This window comes from Condylura cristata, unplaced genomic scaffold (assembly GCF_000260355.1).
Source record: "Condylura cristata isolate star-nosed mole 26May11 unplaced genomic scaffold, ConCri1.0 scaffold00006, whole genome shotgun sequence".
Classification (NCBI taxonomy): domain Eukaryota; kingdom Metazoa; phylum Chordata; class Mammalia; order Eulipotyphla; family Talpidae; genus Condylura; species Condylura cristata.
This window is the reverse complement of record NW_004567107.1, coordinates 50211815-50233954: the sequence shown is the minus strand read 5'-3', so window position 1 is coordinate 50233954 and position 22140 is coordinate 50211815. Positions and strand designations below refer to the sequence as shown.

Here is a 22140-nt window from a genome sequence, read left to right as displayed (position 1 = left end):
GGGAGCAGAACAGGCAGATCGACGAAGTACACTGCTGAGGGGAGCAGCGGGCGGGTCAGGAGAGGTCTGCCACGCCATGTGGATCTCCTCCAGGATAGGTGGGAATCAAACTTATGTAGAAGTGGCTTAAGCTTCTTAGTGTTGTGCTTTAACCCGCTCCGCCACCAGGGAAGGCCGAAAAGATGTAATTTCAAAGTTATTTAAACTCTGACGCAAAATTGCAATTATTTAATTGCTTTATATATTGAGTGAAATCTTCAGGATTTTATATTCACATGAATTCCTAGAGAACATTTTCAGATAGATATCTTTTGGACTAGAAGGGATTGACCTGAAGAGATTCCATGGGTAATTATATTTTAAGTAACATATATTTTGTCTTAAGTTTGTGGGAAAATGTCGCTAAGTTAAAAAGGAATACAAAAGCATGGGGTCTACTCCCAAGGACATTGTATAATAGGAAAATGTAGAAATGGAACTCACTGAGAGTACATTGACACCAAAAGGATGAGCCATTGTTCTGGCTAAGGAAAACCTTGTTAGACTTCCCGGCAGATATGGCATTTTGAGCAGGTAGAAGCACTTCAGGCTGAAGGAGTGACACTTTTGAGGTACTGTGTCTAAAGCCCCAACTGGCACTGGAACCACACCTTCTGTCCCTGGCATCTCTAGATGAGACAGGTCTATCTCCCTCACTGCATGCACAGTTCTCTCTTCTCCTCTGGTCTGGGATGGACCTAGAACATAAACATGAACATGAACAAGGGTAAGTGGAAAAAGCTTTGAGAAGCTGCCAGAGTTTGTGGCTCTTTGCTCTCCTGCAGAGGACATGTTGTGTCTTCCGAAGAACATTCTACCACATCTAAATCTTGCTATTGTCCGCTACTGACAAATGATGTCTTTGCCTTTGGGCAAAACAAAATGGCCTAAATACCATGCCAAAATTAATAACCACCTACCAATCATAAAAAGAAATACCTTTCTGCAGTTCACCATAAGTAGCATGGCATTTTATGACTGTATTTGTTGGCTAGGACTACCCTACCAATGGATCACAAACTGGGTCATGTAAAGTGAGAAAATTATTTTTTCATAGTTCTTTCTCTGCTTCACTCTGAGCTCTGCCTTCATCTCCATGTGCCATTCTGCCTATATGTGTGTAAGTATGTGTGTGTGTGTCCATATTTCCCATTTTTAATAAGGTCATCAGTCCTAATGGATTATGATAACTCCAGTCAAACTTCATCTTAACTATTGCATCTGTAATGACCATTATTCCAAATAAGATCACATCCTGAGGTACAGTGAACGAGGACTTAAATATATGCCAGCACCTTATAGCCAAGAACACATGAACCTTAAATCTGACATGCAACAGGCCAAACTTTGGTCTTGGCCTCCTTCCTGACTCAACATGAGTGTGTTCCTCAGGTGGAAGACATTTGTGGGCAGAGCGGATCTGGTCACGTAGCTATGTTTACCCTCTGGTTGCTGCAGGTGCTTGTGTCTGGCCACCCCTCAGTGGAAGGGTTTGGTGCAGTTCGCATTATGCCATTTTGCTCTTCATGTTAAAGCCATTCCAACTTTTCCTCTTTTCAAGGATCAAGAGTATTTATCATATGTCATCTTTATCATTGGAGCTCTGCTTGTCACAAGATCTGATTTAAGTTTCAGTAAAATTGAGCAACCCCCCATTTGCATTGATTAGAAGTGGAGTGTAGACCAGGAGAGGAGTCTGAAGTCTTCCTCTTGCAGTTTCCACTGAATAAAATAAATATCCATTTGTCTAGAAGATTTTAATCAGGTATTTTGGGTAGACACAAATAACATCTAGAGAATTTAAATGGTCTTACGATTTTAGATATTCTTTAGAGATTTTAGCAACCATTATGAACATATCAATTGAAGATACAACACCTGACTGGTGTTGAAACTTATCAACCAGAACCAGTTTCCTAAACTGAAGTCTTATTTAGAGAATTTTAAATTTCCCCATATATAGAGTTTCTGTATTTATTTACTCACATGTTAATCCTCTCCTATTTTGAGCCTGGTGTCCCCATTCCCAGCCCATCGCTTTTGCCCAAAGCAATCTGTTCATTTTTTAAAAAACTGAAGCTTTCACAATTATCAACCAGTGAGAAATGAAAGATATTGTAGGGATATTATAAGGTCTGAGAACTATAAAGAGGGTGCTGGGGAGAAATTGAGTGGCTTTTCAGTCTCGTGAACTATATACTCAAATGAGCTATTATAACAGACTAGAAAATAATCTTGACTACTCTGCATTCAGCTATTGTAACTAGTCATGAATCAAAGAAAGTAATGGTTTTCCTTTAAAATATATGTTCTTCACTGATTCAAAAAGACACTTGCACCCTCCATGTTTATTGCTGCTTTATTTACAATTGGAAAGACATGGAAACAACCCAAATGCCCAAAAGTGGATGACTGGATTAAACGATGTGGTACATATACACAATGGAATATTACTCAGCAACCAAGAAAAAGAAACACATGTCTTTTGCAGCAACATGGTTGGAGCTGGAAAAGATCATTCTTAGTGAAATAAGCCAGAAAGAAAGGGAAAAATGCCGGGTGGTTTCTCTCCATAGCAGGAGTATAATGGACCAGAGAAAATAATGATGATGAACAACTCTATACCAGAGACATTTAATGGGGGTGGAGTGGGGGGTGGGGGTCAAAAACAATGGGGGGAGGGAAATGCACTGGACTATGGTGATGGCACACAGGCGATTTGGTGATGGGAAGCTCACAGGGATTACAATGGAGATGGAAAAATGCACAAAGTGATGTAAAAATAAACTATTATATAATTTTTTTTAAAGAAAAGAAAATTTTTAAAATATATATGTGTTCTTGAAAGATTTGCTATGTTCTTAAGTAAGACATCATCATTCTTAAGTTTCAAAATATTTTTCAACTCCCTATTATGGCAGTAACTAAAAACCTTGAGAAAAGATCTTTCAATAGGGAAATCTACTTCACAGGAAAATATCCAGGAATTGACCTACTCTGTAAAGTGGGGTATGCCTGTATAAAATGACACCTTTCTTTTCTTGAGCACTTTTTATTTGGTGGTAAATGGCCAATTCAAGCCTTCTGAAATTGCTTAAAATTTTAGTGACTTAACAAATAGTCACCTTGATAGTAAAAGGGGAGGAAAAAGAATCACCTTTTGCACCTTGGAATTAAGAGGAAAGGAAAAAGAAACACCAAGAAAATCCTTATTTCCAATCTTATTAACCTAAACATGTTGGTCCTACGTACACACCTAGAGACAAAGTTGAAATTCAGGCAAGCGAATAAAACCTGGAGTAGAATTTTCCTAAATATCTTGTTCATTTCCCTACGTTCTTTCAATAACTGTTTTTTGGGGGTAAGGAGCTGGAGGTTTGGGGCGGGGGAAGCAGGTAAAATAATTTTAAAAATGACTCTTAAGAGGGCAGTTGGAACTTGGAAATATTTTCTCTGTTGGTTTTAACTTGAATAATGCTTAACTCTGGGACTTTGAGAAGGAACACTGAATATTAAAAAAAAATCAAGTTTTCATATGCTTTATTGATTGTCCAAACCCTTACCATTCATGCCATTTTTAATACATGAATGGTAAGGTCTCCCAACTTCTAACCTTTCTGCTTATCTATCTGCCTGGTCACTAAATCTGCGTACATAAAACTCTGTTTTGTTTTTTGCGAAAACTTTCCTTTTCATGAGCCTTACCATTGCGTGGGGTTTCATGTCTGAACCTGGTCACTTGGATACCAGGGCTCTCATGGTCTAGCTGCCAGCTGCCCTTGTTTGCTATCACCTCCTGCTCACCCTAGCCTCTCGCCTCTTCTGGCCAGCTAATTACCCCCCCTGATCAAGGGCTCAGCAAGCTAGCTTCCCTTCCTTGTTTATGTTGTTTTCCACTTCCTCTCTCAAATTCTCCCAACTTGGATCCCACATACTTGGAGCATTTACCATCTATTCTGTACTTTTTTTGCAGCCAATCACACGTAGCTTGAATACTTAGCTTTTCTCATATTTATATCTTCTCCCTTCAAAGAAATTTTAAACTCTCATATTAGAATCTGGCTTAATGTTATATACTTCTAGTATTCTCCAAAGTAATGAAAGCAAAGGTAAATACTTCATAGGTACAAAATATATATGTATGGATTGATTATTACATTCATGAGCTGGGAACCATACAGCATTTTCTATTAGGTGTTTCCATTTCTGTTTTGCAAAGACTGCAAAGTTATTGACTTAAGAATTCAGTTAGTATTGAAAACTTAGATTTTAATTACAGTGATTACAAATACATGCAATTTTTTTTCACTCAAAGTGCAGCCAAGAGTAGGATAAGTGTATGATTTCATAGGATTCTGTTTTGAATGATGAGTCTATGATGAGATCATGGCTAAGTAGCAATAAGTCTACAGAAAACAATCTTTGTGATGAAAAGAACCCAGATTTTTCAAAAGATGAGGCTAGAAAAAATGTTTTACAGTTTATATAGAGAAATTTATGGGAATAAAAGCCTCAGATAGTCAATAGCAAAGGTTTCAAAACTGCCATAGTAAGTTAGTGTATAATTTTATTATCTTCCTCCCTTCTTCTTTAAACTAGAATCTCTTTTCTGTGGTAAATAGTATTTTCATTTCTTTAGCTGCCACTTTCCTAAATAAACTCATGGAGTGTTCTTGTAATTCACATCAGGAACTGCTAAGGTTAGAAAGTCTCCAAAGTTTCTTTCTGCTTTCGGATTTCGTTCTTTGGAGGTTGCTTTAAACCCATCTTAGTGGTGACAGCATTGCATTAAGTTCACAAAGCTACTGTGAACCAAAATTGGTTATAATTCCTTAAACAGAGGCAGACCGAAAGAATAAAAAATTTGCTCTATTTCTAGAGCCCCTAAACCAAATTCTAGGAGATTAAAATACTGAGTGTTATATCATCAGAAAAAGCATTTTGGGGTTAGAAGGGGCTCTGGAAGTGGGCAGCCAGTGGAGACAGCTGTCTGTAGAAATCAGTCATTTCAAGAGTTCCATGAATAGCATGAAGTACCATCCAATAATCACTTCTGTCTGCATCAACATCTTAAGATTTTGAAACTATTAAGATTTTCAGATTGCAGTACTTGTCTTTTTTTAAGGGGAGAAGAGGCAGGTTGGGGGGAAAAAAATGAAAGCTTAGGTCTCACCTACTAACCATTTTTTTTTTGTTCATCCCTTGCATAATGCAGCTTATTTTTTTGTTACAGTGTTTGCATTTAAACGGAATCATCATTGTCCAGGAACAAAAGTGGTCTTTTAATATTATTTGGGAGAACAGCACGGCTTCAGTGAGTTGGTAGCAGTACAATAGCTCACTCAGGCTACTACGACTAGCTGTAGACATGTTAATTAATATATTTCTCTGACACCTAGGTGATTGAAATAGCAATTAAAGAGTAATTAAAATGTTTACTTCTTGTAGGAATGTCAACTAAGATGTGGAATATAGCAATTACCTATGACGGATTAGAGGAAGATGATGAGGTCTTTGAAGTAATTCTGAACTCCCCTGTGAATGCGGTTCTTGGCACAAAGACAAAAGCTGCAGTGAAAATTTTGGACTCAAAAGGAGGTATTCTTTTGATCCTCATCTTGAAATCAGGAGCAGGCCTGGCGCTGTAGCTGCTTGCTTTCAACAGCCAACGTGCTTGATAGCGCCTTCAAATCAAAATGCTTAATTTCTTATCAAGAAAGCAACCTCAGCCATGATGTAGGCTCTTTATTCTGGTTTCTGCTTCATGTGGTTTTCCTCCTGCTAAGAACTATCGTTTGAGAAAAGCAACAAGTCAGTGCTGTAGTTGTTTTTTTCCTCCCCGTTTGTTGTTCTCACCAAGGGGGAAACAATGTTGGTGAGAATCTATCGACAATTATTTTCCCCCAGAGTTTGTAGGGCTGTAATTATCTTCCTCTGTTAAAGAGAGCTCTTAATGCCTAAAATCTGAGCCCCCACTGTAGTGTGACCAGGAAAATTCTAAGAGAGGAAGAAATTGGAGAAAAATAAATGCAGCTGGCTTGAGCATTCAGGAGCAGCTGGAGAATATTAATGAATAACCTTGGGTTGCAGAGCCAAATAGGTCCTGATAGTATGTGCTAAAGAACAACCTGTGAACTAAATAAAATAAAGACCAACCAAAGTCCTTGGGGCCCTGATTTTTTTTTCCTGCCAAAGCCTTCTACTTATTTGTCTAGTTAGCATCCGGCAGGGCTGTTACTGTGCTCAGTCTTATTACCCATTTTTATGCTTGTCGAGCCTCTGGTGCATGTGATTTCCTTACCTGGAATCTATTATCTTCTCTTTGGTTTCTCATCCATAGTACAGTCAGACTCTATCTTTTGTCTTTTATAATACTCATATTTCCCCAATCTCACTGAACCCCTTTCCTCACCAACTTCATTTCTTCAGTATAATTTTCACATTCAACACAATTAAGTACCCAAAATACAGGAAGCACACACTTTACACATTAATTATCAGCTACCCAGGGAATGGTCTGGGTTTAGATTGTTTTCATGCCTTCTCAAAAATTGCTGAGTGTTTTGGTAGGAGTAGCGACTTTCAAATTTACAGGATCTTTGTTCCACCATGCTAAATTCTGTAACTGTTAAGTGATTTCACTGACATCTTTAAACAGTTCCACTATCTACCTCTAGGATGATGTGAAAAGGATGAATTCTTTGAAATGTTCACAGGATAATACTTGATCAGTGATACACCTACCTATCTATTGAGAACTATAGGAAGAAAAGCGAGGTTGCTTTCCATGTATGGGGTGTCATTATAAAATTATGACAATGATTTTCACTTGTGGTTTGTGAAATCAATTTCATGACTTAATAATCACCCCTTAGATGTGCAGAAGGGCACAGATTTCCTGGATGGAAACTGATGAAGAGTAGAGGAGTTTCTGGCAAATGGCAGAAAGGCAACATCTGGTGGGAAGAACATCCATCTAAGTTTAATGACAAGCTGCTCCAGGGGCTGTTTCAATGTGATCACTTATCTGTTTGTGTAAAATGAACTGACCTGCTGTCTTGCATGCCTCTAGGACAGTGCCATCCTTCATACTCATTCAGCCCAAACAAGCACAAGAAGGACATTTGGCACCCGCTGTCCCCAGGGTCTTCCTCTCTCACCACTTCTGGTTCCTTTCATCTGGAAAGAAGACCTCCTCCTCCTTCAAAGCAGCTAGCCATTTCCAAGGGAGACACCCTTCAGGGCTTGGAGTCTACACATATTTCTGGAATGAGGCTTAGGACCCAAAGGAATGGCAGAAGAGTAAGGATGGGCTGTTTTGGGATTTGATACGTGAATCACTTATTAAGAATCACTAGATATTAATAAGTATTTTGAACGCTAATGAAGCTGTTAGATCCTGATAGAGAGTGGGGGTCCTGGTTGCTCACACAACCATGCAGTGACTTTTATATACCAGTATCATACTGCTACTCCATCGCATTAATTGGATTAATTGAGGTGATAGATATACTGGCTCATTTATATGATTTCTGCTTTGTTCTTTCTGTGATCAAGACAGTAAAGCAACAGTGATCCTGAAATTGAAGGAGGTTAAGTGGTGTCCTTGAGTGTGGAAACCATGTTTTTGACTTTATTGGCATAGCAGCCTAACCAGACACCCACATGAGTGTGTGTTTGTGTATGTGTGTGTGTGTGTGTTGTGTCTGTGTCCTATGGATGTAACAACAAAAGATGGTGTCTTTTCTTCCTCACTGGGGACTATGAGCGTATGAATCACCACTGACAAATTGTGACGAGGCCTGGTGATTTTTAAAATTTCAGTGATTTGAGAAGAGAAAATCTTCAGTAACATATGTTTAAAATCTGTAGACATTAACAAGATCTCACTAGAAAGGTTTTAGCCTATTGCTAATTGTTATTCAAGCCAATTTTGTTCATATTTTGTTCTTGGTTATTTCAGGTTCATCCTTCCTCTGTTTATAGAAATGGAACAGACATTATTTATAATGTAAGCATACACAGAGAATTGCTACGTTTTTTATACTTATGGATGTGAAATATTTTGGGAAATTTTATTTTATATTTTTTATACTTACATCTCTCTTGAAAAACTTGTTTAGAAAATTTGTTTTACAGGCTTAGATGGTGAGGGAAAAAAGGTTTCTCATCTATTTGCTTTGATCTAATTTTTAAATTCACATTATAGCATTTTTTTGTTTGTTTGTTATCTTGGTATTTGTTTTTTTCCTTATTGTCATTTGTTGATTTCCTCCAGTATCATGGAATGGTGTCCCTGAAACTGGAAGATGACAGTGACCTAACTCACAAAAGGAAGGCCCAAGTATCCATTATTAATCAGCCACAAAGGACATTCAAAGTGGCAGAACTGCCTCAAGCAGATAAGATGGAATCCACAACTGATTCACACTTCCCCAGACAGGTATGAAAATCTTCTTACTTCCTATTCACCTTAGAAGAGCTGTGTGCTGGGCCATAAAACAGCCCTTCAAGCTTGAGGACATTTTACTCAATTCAAATGCTACCCAACAAATGAAGACCCAAAAGAAGCTAAGTGTGTGATCACCTTGACATTGAGTTGTTTCTTAATTGCTTTTCCTTCCCATAGGACTGGCTGCCATCATTTCCAAAAAACTGCACGCTGGAACTAAATGGACTCTTCCATTTTGAAGAAAGCTTCCAAAAGCTGTATCAGTGCAATGGGATTGCCTGGAAAGCTTGGAGTCCCCAAACCAAGGTGCCAAGTCCCATTACTTGCAGTGTGCCTTATAAAAAGCAAATAGAGAATGATTGTTCATCTCATGCTACATCTGTCTGCCCTTGTTACACTTTGAAGTCACAGAGGGGAAAACGGCCTAGTGATTTAACAAGTACCTATTAAATCAAAATGGGTTAAGAAGATGTTTACTCATCCTGTCAAAGGCATAAGCTTTTTGCTCATTTTACTAGTTTTTTTCCTGTAAGAAGCCCTTGCATGTTTCAAGGTAGAAAATTGAGATTAAGGTTGATCTTCCTGGTGGAAAAACCATTCTGTTCAAGTGAGAGAACTCACAGGAATCTTTATGCTGAGACCAAACTCTGGATTGTAGAGAACCATTATGATGCGAACATGGGACGACTATTTTTCAGGAGGTGGAAGACAAATCCTGCCCAGCTGGGTGGCACCATCACTCAGGATACTGCCACGCCTTGATCACAGAGCACAAAGTCACCTGGGACATAGCGGCCAGAGCATGCAGGGAAAAGTAAGAAACCCTTTCACATTTCACATTTGACAGATGCTTTCTTTTCTGCTGTTTCTCTGTTTTCTTATAGGACTGTAGGGTCCTGTAGGGCTTCATTCATTCAGGTGTTGATTGTCTAATATCTACCTGAGTTTGTTTTAGGAGCCAGGAGGAAATTCTATAGCTCAAAATGGACTAGGATTGTGACATTCATAATTTATTTTGACTTAGCTCCTCTCTTAGGTTAAAATTGTGCTTTGCCACAATTCTATTTTCTCTTAGCTTATATATCTAAATCTTTTGGAGAAAGTCAGAATGATTTTTGGAATCAGCAGTGCTTTTCTTTTGTTTCTTTTTTTTTTTTTTTTAAATGAATAGGCATTCCCACCCACTGATTTGAAAATAGAGAGCAATGAAAGGTCTTTTAGCTTCAGCTCTATGATGATATAAGAGGCATTGATTATTATATTAGCAAACAAGTTAGACAGAGGGTCATTTGGTCACAGGTCACTCAATGAAGGACAAATTAGGTTGTTAAGTAATGGCAAAATTTGTGTAGTACAGATGGATTTTAAAATGTATGTGTAATTATTCCTGATCCTCCATTTTGTCTACCTTAGTATTATCCAAAACAGTGCATTTAGACTAATATATCCAAGGCTGGAAAATGAAACTATAAAATCCCTCATGATTTTACTTCATCTAATTGTAAAAAGTTTTGCTCATTTAACAGTACTATTAAGAAAATAAAATGACACCAACAGTAAGGAAAAAGTAATCTCAAATCAGGTATTTGATAAATGTCTCAAAACAAGGAAATACAAACTCCTACAGGTCAATAATAATGCAATAAATATATAGCAAGTGACTTGGAAATTTCATAAGGAAGAACATACAGTTGGTTAATTATGACATGAAAAGTTGTTTGCTATTATTAAACCTCAGGGAAATGCAATGTTAGTAAAGTATTATTCTAATATCCATTAGAATAGTTAAAATCACAAGATTGACAATACTAAATATTTTTGGTGGATGTATACAATGATACAACCACTTTGTAGGAATGGCACTTATTTTATAAAATTACATATCTCCACCTTCTTCCCTAGTAATTCTATCCCTAGGTATTTATCCAACAACAACAAAAATATCTCAGAAAAGAATATTTACAGGATTTTATAGCATCCTGTTTATATCAACAGTAGTTGGACCATTTGTGTTTTTATTATCAGTATATAGGAGTTCCTTATACTTTCTTTATCAACAAGGAAAGGGATAGATTTTTCTTTTTCTGATAAATTCTTTTATAAATAATAAAACTAAATGAGCTACTGAAACCTCCAATAGTATGGCTGAATCTTGAACACACTTTATAGAGATAAAGGGACCTAACAAAAAAGAGTACATATTGTATGCTTTCATTTATGTGGATAAGAGAAGCTGATTAGTTGGTGTTTAAATAAAAACAGTTTTGTCTGGCAGGAATTAGGAGGTGACTGGGAAGTAACATGAGGTAGGATAAAGAATGATGAAACTGTTCTCTGTCTACTTCCAGGGGGTCGTTACTTGGGTATATGCAGTTGTTAAAACTGATGGAATTGAGTATTTCAAACTTTATGCACTCATCTATAAGTTACATACAAGTTTAAGGAAATACTAATAGAATATTTAAAAGCTATATTTAAAAACTGATAAAATTAATCACCATCCTCTTCTTCCTGATGTATTTCATTTGGTAAGTGTGAGTAGAGGTCTTCATAGAGTTAGTCATGGCTTTCAGGTTTTTGTTGGTGAGTTGGTAATATCAAATAAGTTAAAACATATTTTTAATCTTAAAATAATCATTGTGTAAATACATATATTCCTGTATGCTATATGTAAAGAACAATGAATAATATCTTTCACCAAAATAACCAGATGTCCTACCTTTATTTAATGTTTGTCTCAGTGCATTGGAAACTCAGGGATAGTGGTATAGATCTTTTGTCTTCCTTAAAAAAAAAAAGACCTTGGTGGCCCTGCCTGGTGGCGCAGCGGGTTAAAGCGCAGCACTAAGAAGCTTAGGCCACTTCCGCATGAGTTCGATTCCTGCCTGCCCTGGAGGAGATCCACATGGCACGGCAGACCTCTCCTGACGATCTGCCTGTTCTGCTTCCCCACTCTGTCTCTGGTGAATCCTCTCACCCTCTGCATCTCTGGCCTGTACCCCAATTCTGTATGAATAAATAAATAAATCTTTAAAAAAAAAAAAAAGACCTTGGATGTGAAATCAAAAGTTCTCTGACTAACAAGAAGATTGCAACCAGCTACCCAAGGGAAGATACAGTTTCTCTACTAACACACGATTACAAGTATGTATGTGCAGTTGTACTCTTACCAACGTTATTAAGATCAGGTTACTGCTGGGATTTTGGGGTAAAATATAGGTTAATACAGGAACAGAGTCCCCAACCCCCAACTTTGGAATCAGCATTATTCATCTTTCAGTGAAGTTCAAACAAGGGTATAAATAATGCCTGCTCTCTTATAATGATGCTTTTATTTTTGTTCAGTGTTGCTTGAATGACATCTTTCTTTCCAGTCCTAATGCTTTTCTAAAATAAGTCAGTGTCTTTTCTCAGAAGGACAAGTCTTTATTCAAAGCTTATGATCTTGTAGCTCTTTGGTGTCAGAATTGTTTTTAAATGAAATAGCAACTTAGAGTACTATTAGTGATGCCTCATGTTGACTACCCTCCAAGAGTTGCCCAATGTTTTATAATTTTATCTTTTAATTTTATTTCATGTATTCATTTATTTGCAGTTGGATTTTCAATGCTAAATATAAATAGTAGCAAACTTACTTAAAAGGAGATTCTTTGTATATTTGTTAATATTTTACAATTCACTTATTCCAATGGTAAACTTCAGGCCCAAACCAATTAATTAATTGCTTTCAAAGTGAGTCCATAAATAATGATTGAGGGTCCATTGTGTGCTTAGCATTGTCCTGGGCATTAGGCGGTAAACTCTCAAGGTGACACCACAGACCCTCCCCAGAGAATTAAAACAAACATGATTGTGATCCAGAAATGCCCAAAATCTTTGAGACATCTATCTGATGTTTGGGAATATATTTACTGCTCATTCTTGGAGATTCTCTTTGAGAATGTACATTGAGGTAAATTGTTAAACATTGGTTGGGCCTCAATTTTAAGTCATGTAAAAGATACTGAGTGTAGTATTTTAACTGTAGTAACACCTTCTCTGGGATAAAAATTAATGTTTTTGTTCTCAGATTTTCTGAGGGCAAAATGAGTGAAGTCCTTTGAAAAAGGGTCTGTAACAAAATTTCAGTCAAACTTGGGGAATCATCTTTCCTCAAACCCTCAGTTTCTTCTTCTGCCCACCCCCATACTTCTGGCCTGTACCCCAGTTCTTATATGCATAAATAAATAACTCAATCATTCCTGAAATCAGGCTAATGGCTCCAGGGGACCAGAGTAGAACTGATAGCTTCTCTTTGGCAACCAGTCTCCTGGGAGGGTGTGTGGCTAATGTATGGCTGCCCCCCTCTCCTGCCCATTGGGACATGACAGGGTTATTTCTCCCAGCAAACAGAGCAGTGATAGTGGACAGACTGTTGGCCACAAGTAAAAGCCTAATCTTCCAGCTTTCCCAAAAGTCAGGTTCAAGTTGCATGAAAAGAAAATAGCTAAGCGAAGTATTTCCAACCTTTGTCCTCTGGTGAAGGTGTAAATTAATTTGAAAGTCTAGCTACTTTTTCATGCATTTAGTCTGACTTTATCTGCAACTGTGTTTTCAGCACCTTCACACCATGTCACTTTATACTGACTGACTTCATTCCTTGCCTCCTTGTATTAACACTTTACTTTCATATTACACTTTACAATTTATGGAATTATTTCAAATGATTAGCTTATTTGATCCTCCCATCATTTCTGTGATATCTACATTTTATAGATAAAGAGATTTTGGGAAGTAAACTCACTTTCTCATGTTCATACAAACAAATAAGTGGTAGAGGCAGGATTTATTTGGTAAATTTTATTCCCCAAAATAGCTCCATAAGTATAGGAGAGATCACATCTAAAGTGTTTTGACAACAGACCTATTTTAACTGTGTTGGGTGAGTGTAAAGAGGTTTTCAAAATTAATTTAATAAATTTATGTCTTTCACAGCAAAGGTACATTAAAATTTGTATTGAATCATGAATCCTAGGTTTCCTTCCAAATGAAGGAAATATATAAGGCAAATATAAGGTAAATCAAGTTTTGAGTGACAAGAGTCATTCAATAAATATTGCCATTTATTGTATTGGGAATGTCAACACCAGATTAGACATTTTAAGTATTATTCTTCTAGTACTGAGCTGAAACCCAATAACTAAATAATTCCTCATTATCATGAGCTTCATAGAAATGGCACCTTAACTCTCCAGATCGGCTTTCCTAGATAGCAAATTACTAAACCTACATTTTACATCTGTCAGTTTATTATATTTACTATAGAGATTATGCCTCCCTATAGTCCCTTTTCTTTTAAAGATTTATTTATGTAGACAGAACTGGGGTACAGGCCAGAGGTGCAGGGGGTAAGAAGATTCACTAGAGACAAAGAGGGGACCAGAACAGATTAATTGGTGAAGTACACTGCTGAGGGAAGCAGCGGGCAGGTCAGTAGAGGTCTGCCACGCCACGTGGGCCACCTCCCTGGCTGAGGATCTAACTCGTGCTGCAGTGACTGCAGTAGCTTCATAATGCTTACCTTTCACTCGTTGTGCAACCATAGAGGGCCCCTATAGTCCCTTTTACAAAGTTCTATCAAGAACATAAACTACACTGAATTTAAATTACACTGTAGCACTGGCTTGATCCCCAGCCAGGGAGGTGACCCACATGGCACAGCAGACCTCTCCCATCTCATCCTCTTCTCCACTCAGTCAGTCTGCCTGTTCTGCTCCCCACTCTGTCTCTGGTGAATCCTCTCACCCCTGATACCTCTAGCCTGTACCCCAGTTCTTGTATGCATAAATAAATAAATTTTTAGAAATTGCATAACTTAACTCTCATTGTGTTGGTATCATACTATAGTTCCAATTAAAAAGATTCTGGATCTATGTGTAATGAATTGCAAGCAGTATTCATTGATTAACTATATAAGAAGAAAAACAAATAATGTAAATGCAAAGAGATTTTGTTCCAGAATAAACATATAAAATCTATTATAATAGTGATAAAATTTTCCATCTTCCCAATAAATTCTAGGGAATGTATGGTCATATCTAACAGGTCAAACCTGCTAGTACAAGCAAGTTCTTTTATTTACCTTGATAACTTAGGGAATCGTTTTAAATTAACTGATTTTCTTTTACATGTAAAACTGAATAAATTTTTTGAACAAGAGATTTAAGGACAACTAGAGTTTTTCTATTAAATTTTAGGTAGTGACTATATGTTTATTAATAATATAAACTTCTATTTCACATCTGTTCACCAAATTGGTCAAGAAATTGAAACAGAATTCAAATAACACATCTGATAGTATCCTAGGGTATGCAAAGGAGGTTAACAAAATATAAAAATATCTCCAGTTTCCTTTGGATCAATCATTCTAAGAGGAATGTAGATACCCCCTCCCCTCCTTTCTTAGTGCAATTTTACTTGGAATTCCAAACTCTCTGATAGCATTCATCATGTTGTTATTCATTCTAAAGACTACACTGCTGCCTTTTATTCAGTAACATTCTGGTTCATTTTGTCCTCTTCTTCTCTAACCCCTTTGGCTGGAAAAATAGTTATTATTTAGGATTGATCAATTCTTCTTATAATGAAAACTTCATACTTCCCACATTTTGTAGTCTGGATATTTGCCTTTCCATGAAATATATTTTAAGAGATGGTTTTAGATTCTATAATTCAAATTGTTACTTATCTAGTCTATTTTTTAATTTGGTCTCAGAGTCAGTTCTGAGCTGTTTACTCACGTTCGTTTGCTACCTGACCATCCTCCATGAGCTCATTTACAGCAACTTGTGTCTAGAGCAGCATTTTTACCGTATCCCTCGTCCCTAATCAGATTGCTAACTCAGCTCAATCTTTATCTGCAATCTCCTTTCCTCCTCATTGGTGTTTTATTATTTTTCTAACCTAGAGGAGCCAGACTCCTAGATTAGGTATTTCTTGAATTTACATATTGTAATCTCATCTGCTCATTTCCTTAGGCAATCCCTGTACATTTGGTAATTCTATTATTATAGATCATTATCTATGAAACCATTTTGGTTTCCCACAGGAGTGTCTGGAACCCCTGCTGCCCTCTCCTTAAAGAGTCACTCCAAAATATATCTATACTTTCAAAATGCTTCAAAGAAGTAGGCCTTTATTTTTGTAACTAGAAAAAACAAGTTTTCTACTTTTAATATCACACTTTCGATGTCTTAAAATTGCAGAGCTGTCAAAAGGTTATTATCTCTATATGTTTATATCTCTTTATTTTTGTGTCTATGTAATACATGTCTGTATTAAACTAATATTTTATATGTATGTAAACATACAAGAAAAGGAAATATTTTTTTAAATAAAATAATCAACTGTTAAGTGCCTAAATATTTCTTTTGTAAATAATTGTGCTCTAACATTTTACCCATTCTAAGCACAACTATTTTTTAATCTCATTCTTTTGGGATTTTGCTTCTTAGAGAGTCAAAAAGGACATCAAATTAGTATTTCAGTAGCTAAAAAAGTTATTTTTAGTGATAATTTCAATAATCTTAAAAGAGAGAAGATATTAAATATCCTAGAGTAAAACCTGTTACTTCCTGGTGATGAAGCTGAGGGTGCAAAGTTGCATCCGTAAGGGAATTAGCACAGAGTAGAAAGCAAAACCCAAGTCTTCTACATTCTTTTCAATATACCATTATTGACTGTGGCAGCCCCTGGAATCCTTCTTACCTACATTTAATACACACTTGGTATTTAGTCCGTCTAACTCCTCAATGTGTTAGCATTGACATTTTGAATATGAGAAGTGGAGAAAAAATGCGTTATCATAGCTGCTATAACTGTCAGACAGGCATTGACAGTAAATAATGAGGTCAGAAGCCAGTCCCCAAACTCAAATCCATCAGCCTGGGGCCATTTGTGACATATCACAGAAGGCCTTGAACTCACCACTGCATTATGGAACAGTAAAGTACAGCTATTAATGGGGAAAATCATTGATATAAATAAATTATGTTCACTATATGTTATCTGGGAAAGCAGAGAAATGGATCTGTATTTTTGAAAGTCATAGGCAAATGAGTAAAATTCAATTCACCATTTAGTGAAGCTTTTTCTTAATAATGTATACTAGCCAAGCAAGGAGATTACAGTGCTTGTATTTCTGATTTTAAACTTTCTGTGTTAAAAGAAGAGGAGGAGAAAGAGGAAGAAGTGACAATCTTTTGGCTTGTATTGAAAGCATTCTGTAAAAGGGCTTTTGATGAGCTTTGTTAGGAGATTAGATGCAATAAAATATTGCTTATAGGAATATTTCAGCTAGATGCAAAAATAATTCATAAATAATTCTGTTTTGGGGAGTAATATTTATTTATGTTTGAAAGAAGAGGTGTGATGATTTAACAGTGAGGCCATATTCATTTTACTTGGGTATGATGAAGAGTCACCATTATTTACATGTTTTACCTAAAACTCCAAGTTTAAAATGTTGGCCTCAACAAATTTTATCTGAATGGCTGGGTCACTTTACTGTTCAACTTAATGATTGCTGGATAATTGCCAAATGTGTGCCATTTAGAAATATCTTCCTATGAAAGAGTAATATTCTGGTACTAAACATTTCACCTGGCAGTTTCCAATTTTCTAAAACAATGCTGAAAACACATTGAGTTTGTGCTTGCAATCTAGTTACAGTAATAAAACATCATTTTCCTTCCCGTCACCTACCACCACCCTGTAGATACTCATTAAATTAAGAAACTAGACCATTAAAATCTTGGCAAGTTCTTTCAACAGATGTACCTTTTTCTGTGTTAAACTAGTTTTGCTTGCCTGCTTGCATTACCTCTCAGATGAAATGTTGCGCTCCTGTCACTAAAGCTCTTTTTTTTTCATCTGTTTGCATGTAGACACCTGGGCAGCCTCGTGACGGTCCTCTCCAAGCGACACATGCGATGGCTCTGGGACATCAGTGGAAGGAGGCCTTTCTGGATAGGTAAGTTCTGGTGTTGCACTCAGCAGGAGGCATAGTCAAGCAGAGAGCATCTTCCTTCCAGGGTCCAATGATTGTGGTTTACAGTAACAAGCAAAGTTAGATGGCTAGACAGTCTGACTTGTAAACTCACCTGACACCTTTGACTCAGTCTTATCTAGATAACTGTAAGGGATATGGTGAGATAGGTAAGAGAATCCAACAAGACTGCTTCTAAAAACTAAAAAATTTGACATTGCTTATAAATAGGGGATGATTAAATAAAATATAGTATAAACATCTGAAGAGATGTTTAATATTTAGTGCTTTTGTAAGGAATTAAATATTAAAGATGTGGCCAAGTGCCTTATGCTTATTAATTGGGTCCACAAATATACATTTGGTGCATGCTACGAATAAAATATATAAATTATTACATTTGTAGCAAGGTGTTAAGTCAAAAAGGAGGGTTGGCAGTATTCTGAAGCATGATTTAATCTAGAAAAAAAGGTGTGTGTGTGTGTGTGATATATGTGTATATATAAAGCCTATATAGTCAGTGATATAGACAGATAAAATAAATATGCTAAAGAATGAGATGTTTTACCTCCACATAAGAATTATAGGTGATCTTAATTTGTTTCTTTTCTGAGATTTTAATGTTTTTCTCAATTTTAACAATAACATCTTTTCAATAATACACTAATATAAATCTGTTTCATTTAAAGATAGGATTCTCAGGACACCTCAATTTAATTTTCTTACTATTTCTTAAGGGCATTTTATTTGAGGGAACTTTAATAATTGAATTTAAAGAAACCATAAAAAACCCAGTTTTGGCCTCTCAAAATTTCTGTAGTGCTCAGTGAATGTCTGAATTCCGAAATTACCTAAGAGAATTAAGACTAGAGGATAATATTGTATACATCCACCATGACTGATTCTATCCTTACAATGTACTTAAGTGTAGCATCACCTGATCAATAATTCAAGGAAACAATCCAGAAGGAAATTGATTGACCCTAACCAAAAGCACTTCATTTTAATCTCTCCAAAAATATTGACTGAGAGTCAGCTGGAAAAAGGTAATATGCTATGTAATTAAAACTATTTTTACTCTCAAATTTGGTTTCACAGATGTCAGATCATGCTATTTTAAGGACATTCTATTCCCGTTTTATTCCTTTTATTTTTATTGTGAAAGAGAGTGAGTTAGAGGAATGTTTCTTTAAGGAAAATTACAAGAACTTTACAACAGTAAGATGTAATTTACAAAAATTGCCAATGGGAATAGAGAGGCAAGTAGAGAAAAAAATCCTTTTATTGAAATTGTAGCAGACGGAAAAGATCTTAAGCTTCAGACTGAAGATAACAAATAGTAAACTACTTTCAAATATGAAGACCAAGGCATTTGATAATAAGAAAGATGAACAACAGACAAGAGTGTATCTGTTTCTCTGTGATAAGAGGTCTACTTTAGGATAATCTGAATAATAAAAACTACCATTCGTTGAACACATGGCACAAGCTTCATCGTTATGCTACCCCTTATCTTATTTCATCCTCGCAACACTTTTATTCCCATTTCTTGGACAAAGAAACTAAAACAAAGAGTGGTTAACCAACAGCTAGCAAAGTAGAACTTGGTTTTGGACTTGGGCCAGCTTAAGTTCTTGATTGTGTCTTAGAAGCCTCCTACCTCCTACTTCATGTTTTAGATCCTTGGTCCATGTTTTCCTGTGGTTACCAGACTTAAAACAACAGACTGATAAGATGTCCACGCATAAATGTAATAAAATCCTTTGGCACATTCTTTTGGTTCACATTAGGTTTGAATGACCAAGTGCATGCTGGCCTCTGGGAATGGATTGGCGGTGAACCTATCACCTTCACCAGCTGGAGGAGAGGTCCCCCTCGACGGCCAAAGCCTGGCAGGAACTGTGTTTTGGTTCAAAGACAAGGGAAATGGCAAACCAAGGACTGTAGAAAGAGCAAACCTCACAATTACATGTGTTCCAGAAAACTCTAAATATAGCTGGGTGCCCACTTGGGATATCTCACCTATTTATTCACAGGATTTGTGCATATTGCTCAATAGAATGCAAAATGTCATGTCTCACCTGGTACTTTTTTTTCTTATCATAGTATATGAGTGATTCTATCTAGAAAAAGGACCATAGATGAATAGTTCCAGAATACTGGTAAACACATATATCTTTTAGGAAGAGATACAAGCTTTATATCACAATACTTTTCAAAATAAATGCCCAAAATATTATAAGGTAGAGCTTTGTTTATTTCAGAGGATCGCCACCCTAATTCCACTCTGTCTCAGTCAGCACCAATTTCATGGTCCTTGGGTTCTTTGGGTGTTTTCGCCCTACTGCCTCTAGTGAGTTTGTTCTGAAGTCTGTGTTGCAAGTGCAACCACTGCAGTCTGAGTGAAAATAACCCCACCATTTCATAGAACTGCAAAGGGTTGTTCTGCCCCTTTGGAGACCCTCTAAATGTGAAACTTGAGATAGGAAACTATGGGGAAAAAAGGAGAAATCTCTGCCGTGAAAAGCGGGTTTAGCTGGAAATGTGTTGCAGGTAGAAGCTCATTTTCAAAAGTCTAATTCAATTTAAGAATTCAGGGACTACCCGATTCCAGGGTTTTGCCCAGTGCCATTCTTGAACTAGGTCTCCATTTCCAGTAAGAATGCGGCACTGTCCCTTTACAAGCTAAGTATGGACTTGCCCTATTTTCAGATTCATGATAAATTTGAAGTAAGGTGAACCTTTGTATCTATACTTCTAATACTGACTAGTATTTCTCGAGAACATTTGATATATAGTCTGTGTGAATGATGGCTAATAGGTAGAAGAAACACACTATTTCTTAGGTGACCAAATGAGGTATGCAGATGAGAAAATGACATTTTTGCATAAATAGGAACTGGCAAACACCTATATTCTCAGAAATTATTTTTATATGATTTGGGTCCTTCAATCTTTCATATTTGTAGAAATATCATGTTAGCTTTATTGTCTAATGTTGATGTGCCATGTTCATCTATGTTTTCAGCTGAGTTAAACTTCTTTATAGCTGTGATGCTTATTGCTGCCTTCTAAGAACTCCCCTCTGAAATCAAGGTTTAACTGCAGGTAATTAGAAGTGTACTTTTGAAACATTTGCTCAAAATTTTTCTTTTTTTCTGAAACACTAAAAAACATGGTTATGTCAAATGTAAACTGCTGTATGAGACCAGTGTGGCTTCAGAGTCAAAAGGGAGTTTTCAAATGGACTCACTCTTTGGTGCAGGTTTTATTAGAATGATATCTTAAATGAAACTAAAAAAGGCTGAAGAAATTCAGGTCAGTTTCTGGGTAGAAAGCATGGTTTCATCTCTAGTCATCTATCAAGATTTTGACTAGCAGGAAATTTACAGTGAAAAAATAGGACCAGACTAAGACATTCTACCTCTTACTTAAGTGTAAACATCTTTGAGGAATCAGGAATCTCCTTGTCTAGATGTCACAGGTAGGTCTCGACACAAAACCTGGCTCCATACCAGCCTCAACCCCTTCTGGTCCTCTGGCAATGCAATAGAGAAAGTGGGTGTCAGAGAAAGAAAGAAAAAAAGGCAACCCTAGGAGGGAAAGTAGAGCTTTAAAAAAATAAATAATTTAAGGGCTGCTTCTTCTTACTGGAACTTTAGAATCATATTAAATAATAAAATGGAAATCCAGAGCCATGGAGACTCTGCCATACCTTTGGTCAACATGATAGGTTACTTTAGACAGTTCTGAAACAACAATAATATTTAAGTGTAACTGCCAGTGTTTGCCATGAGAACATTTTGACTTTTTATGATCACTAGAACAACTTGAAGAATATTTTTAAATAGTCCAGATTGTGAAATTATGAATCATGTTGTTAAATCGAGGGTGTGAGAGAAGATACAACCAAAAGTGAGGCCAGTGTTGGGTGCCTGGCAGTATTCACCAGGACCCTCCTGTCTTTGTCCTGATCCATCTCTCACTTGGGGAGAAGTAAATAATTGTCCTAGTTCTCCCCATCTTAATTGGTCACTGTCACCCTTCAGGCTTTGGTGACAATAGAAGGAGGTGGAATAATGGTAGAATGGGGATAAGTGAGGAAAGGGAGGAGGGGGCGAAGGCTCGAGTAGGGAGAGATGGGGCTGATGGTAAGTAGGCAGGAGAGCAGCAGAGAGAAGGACCTGGATACCAGTTATTCCCAGACTTGTTTATTGGCTCAGGGAAAGTCCTACTTTATCCAAAGGCATCAACTCAGCTGAAGGGTGTGTAACTTTTCAGAATTTTTTCATTTTTGGTCTATAACAACATGCAGCATATATTTGCTAAACACTAACTTAAAAAGCATATGATGATTTTTCCATCTCCTTCCAAGGACCAGGTGACATTTATTTAAATTTCTGTTTTGATTTTTAATATAGTCAAAGAGAACATGCACATATTCTCATTAACAGTATGGTTCTGCATGACTTAAACTTCAAACTGGTGCTGATTATGTTTTGCAGTAAAGCAGCATATTAAATGTACTGTAGCTAGTGTTGTATCAAAATTAATAAAATAAGGTTATTTTGATTTCTGTGTCACTATTCTTTTAGTTTCTAACATTTTATATTTTATTCATTAT

At 36.6% G+C, this 22140-nt stretch overlaps 1 protein-coding gene across 1 annotated transcript in view; it reads left to right on the top strand.

The window, feature by feature from the left end:
* The window catches only part of FREM1 (FRAS1 related extracellular matrix 1), a 150189-nt gene extending 130683 nt beyond the window's left edge, over positions 1–19506 (top strand). Inside the window, exons 30-37 of the mRNA XM_004677672.1 lie at positions 5488–5637; positions 7112–7341; positions 8003–8050; positions 8318–8482; positions 8669–8797; positions 9190–9305; positions 17416–17501; positions 19307–19506. Coding sequence (XP_004677729.1) covers positions 5488–5637; positions 7112–7341; positions 8003–8050; positions 8318–8482; positions 8669–8797; positions 9190–9305; positions 17416–17501; positions 19307–19506 — 1124 coding nt within the window. The remainder of the gene's footprint in view (positions 1–5487; positions 5638–7111; positions 7342–8002; positions 8051–8317; positions 8483–8668; positions 8798–9189; positions 9306–17415; positions 17502–19306) is intronic.
* The last annotated feature ends 2634 nt before the right edge of the window (positions 19507–22140 follow it).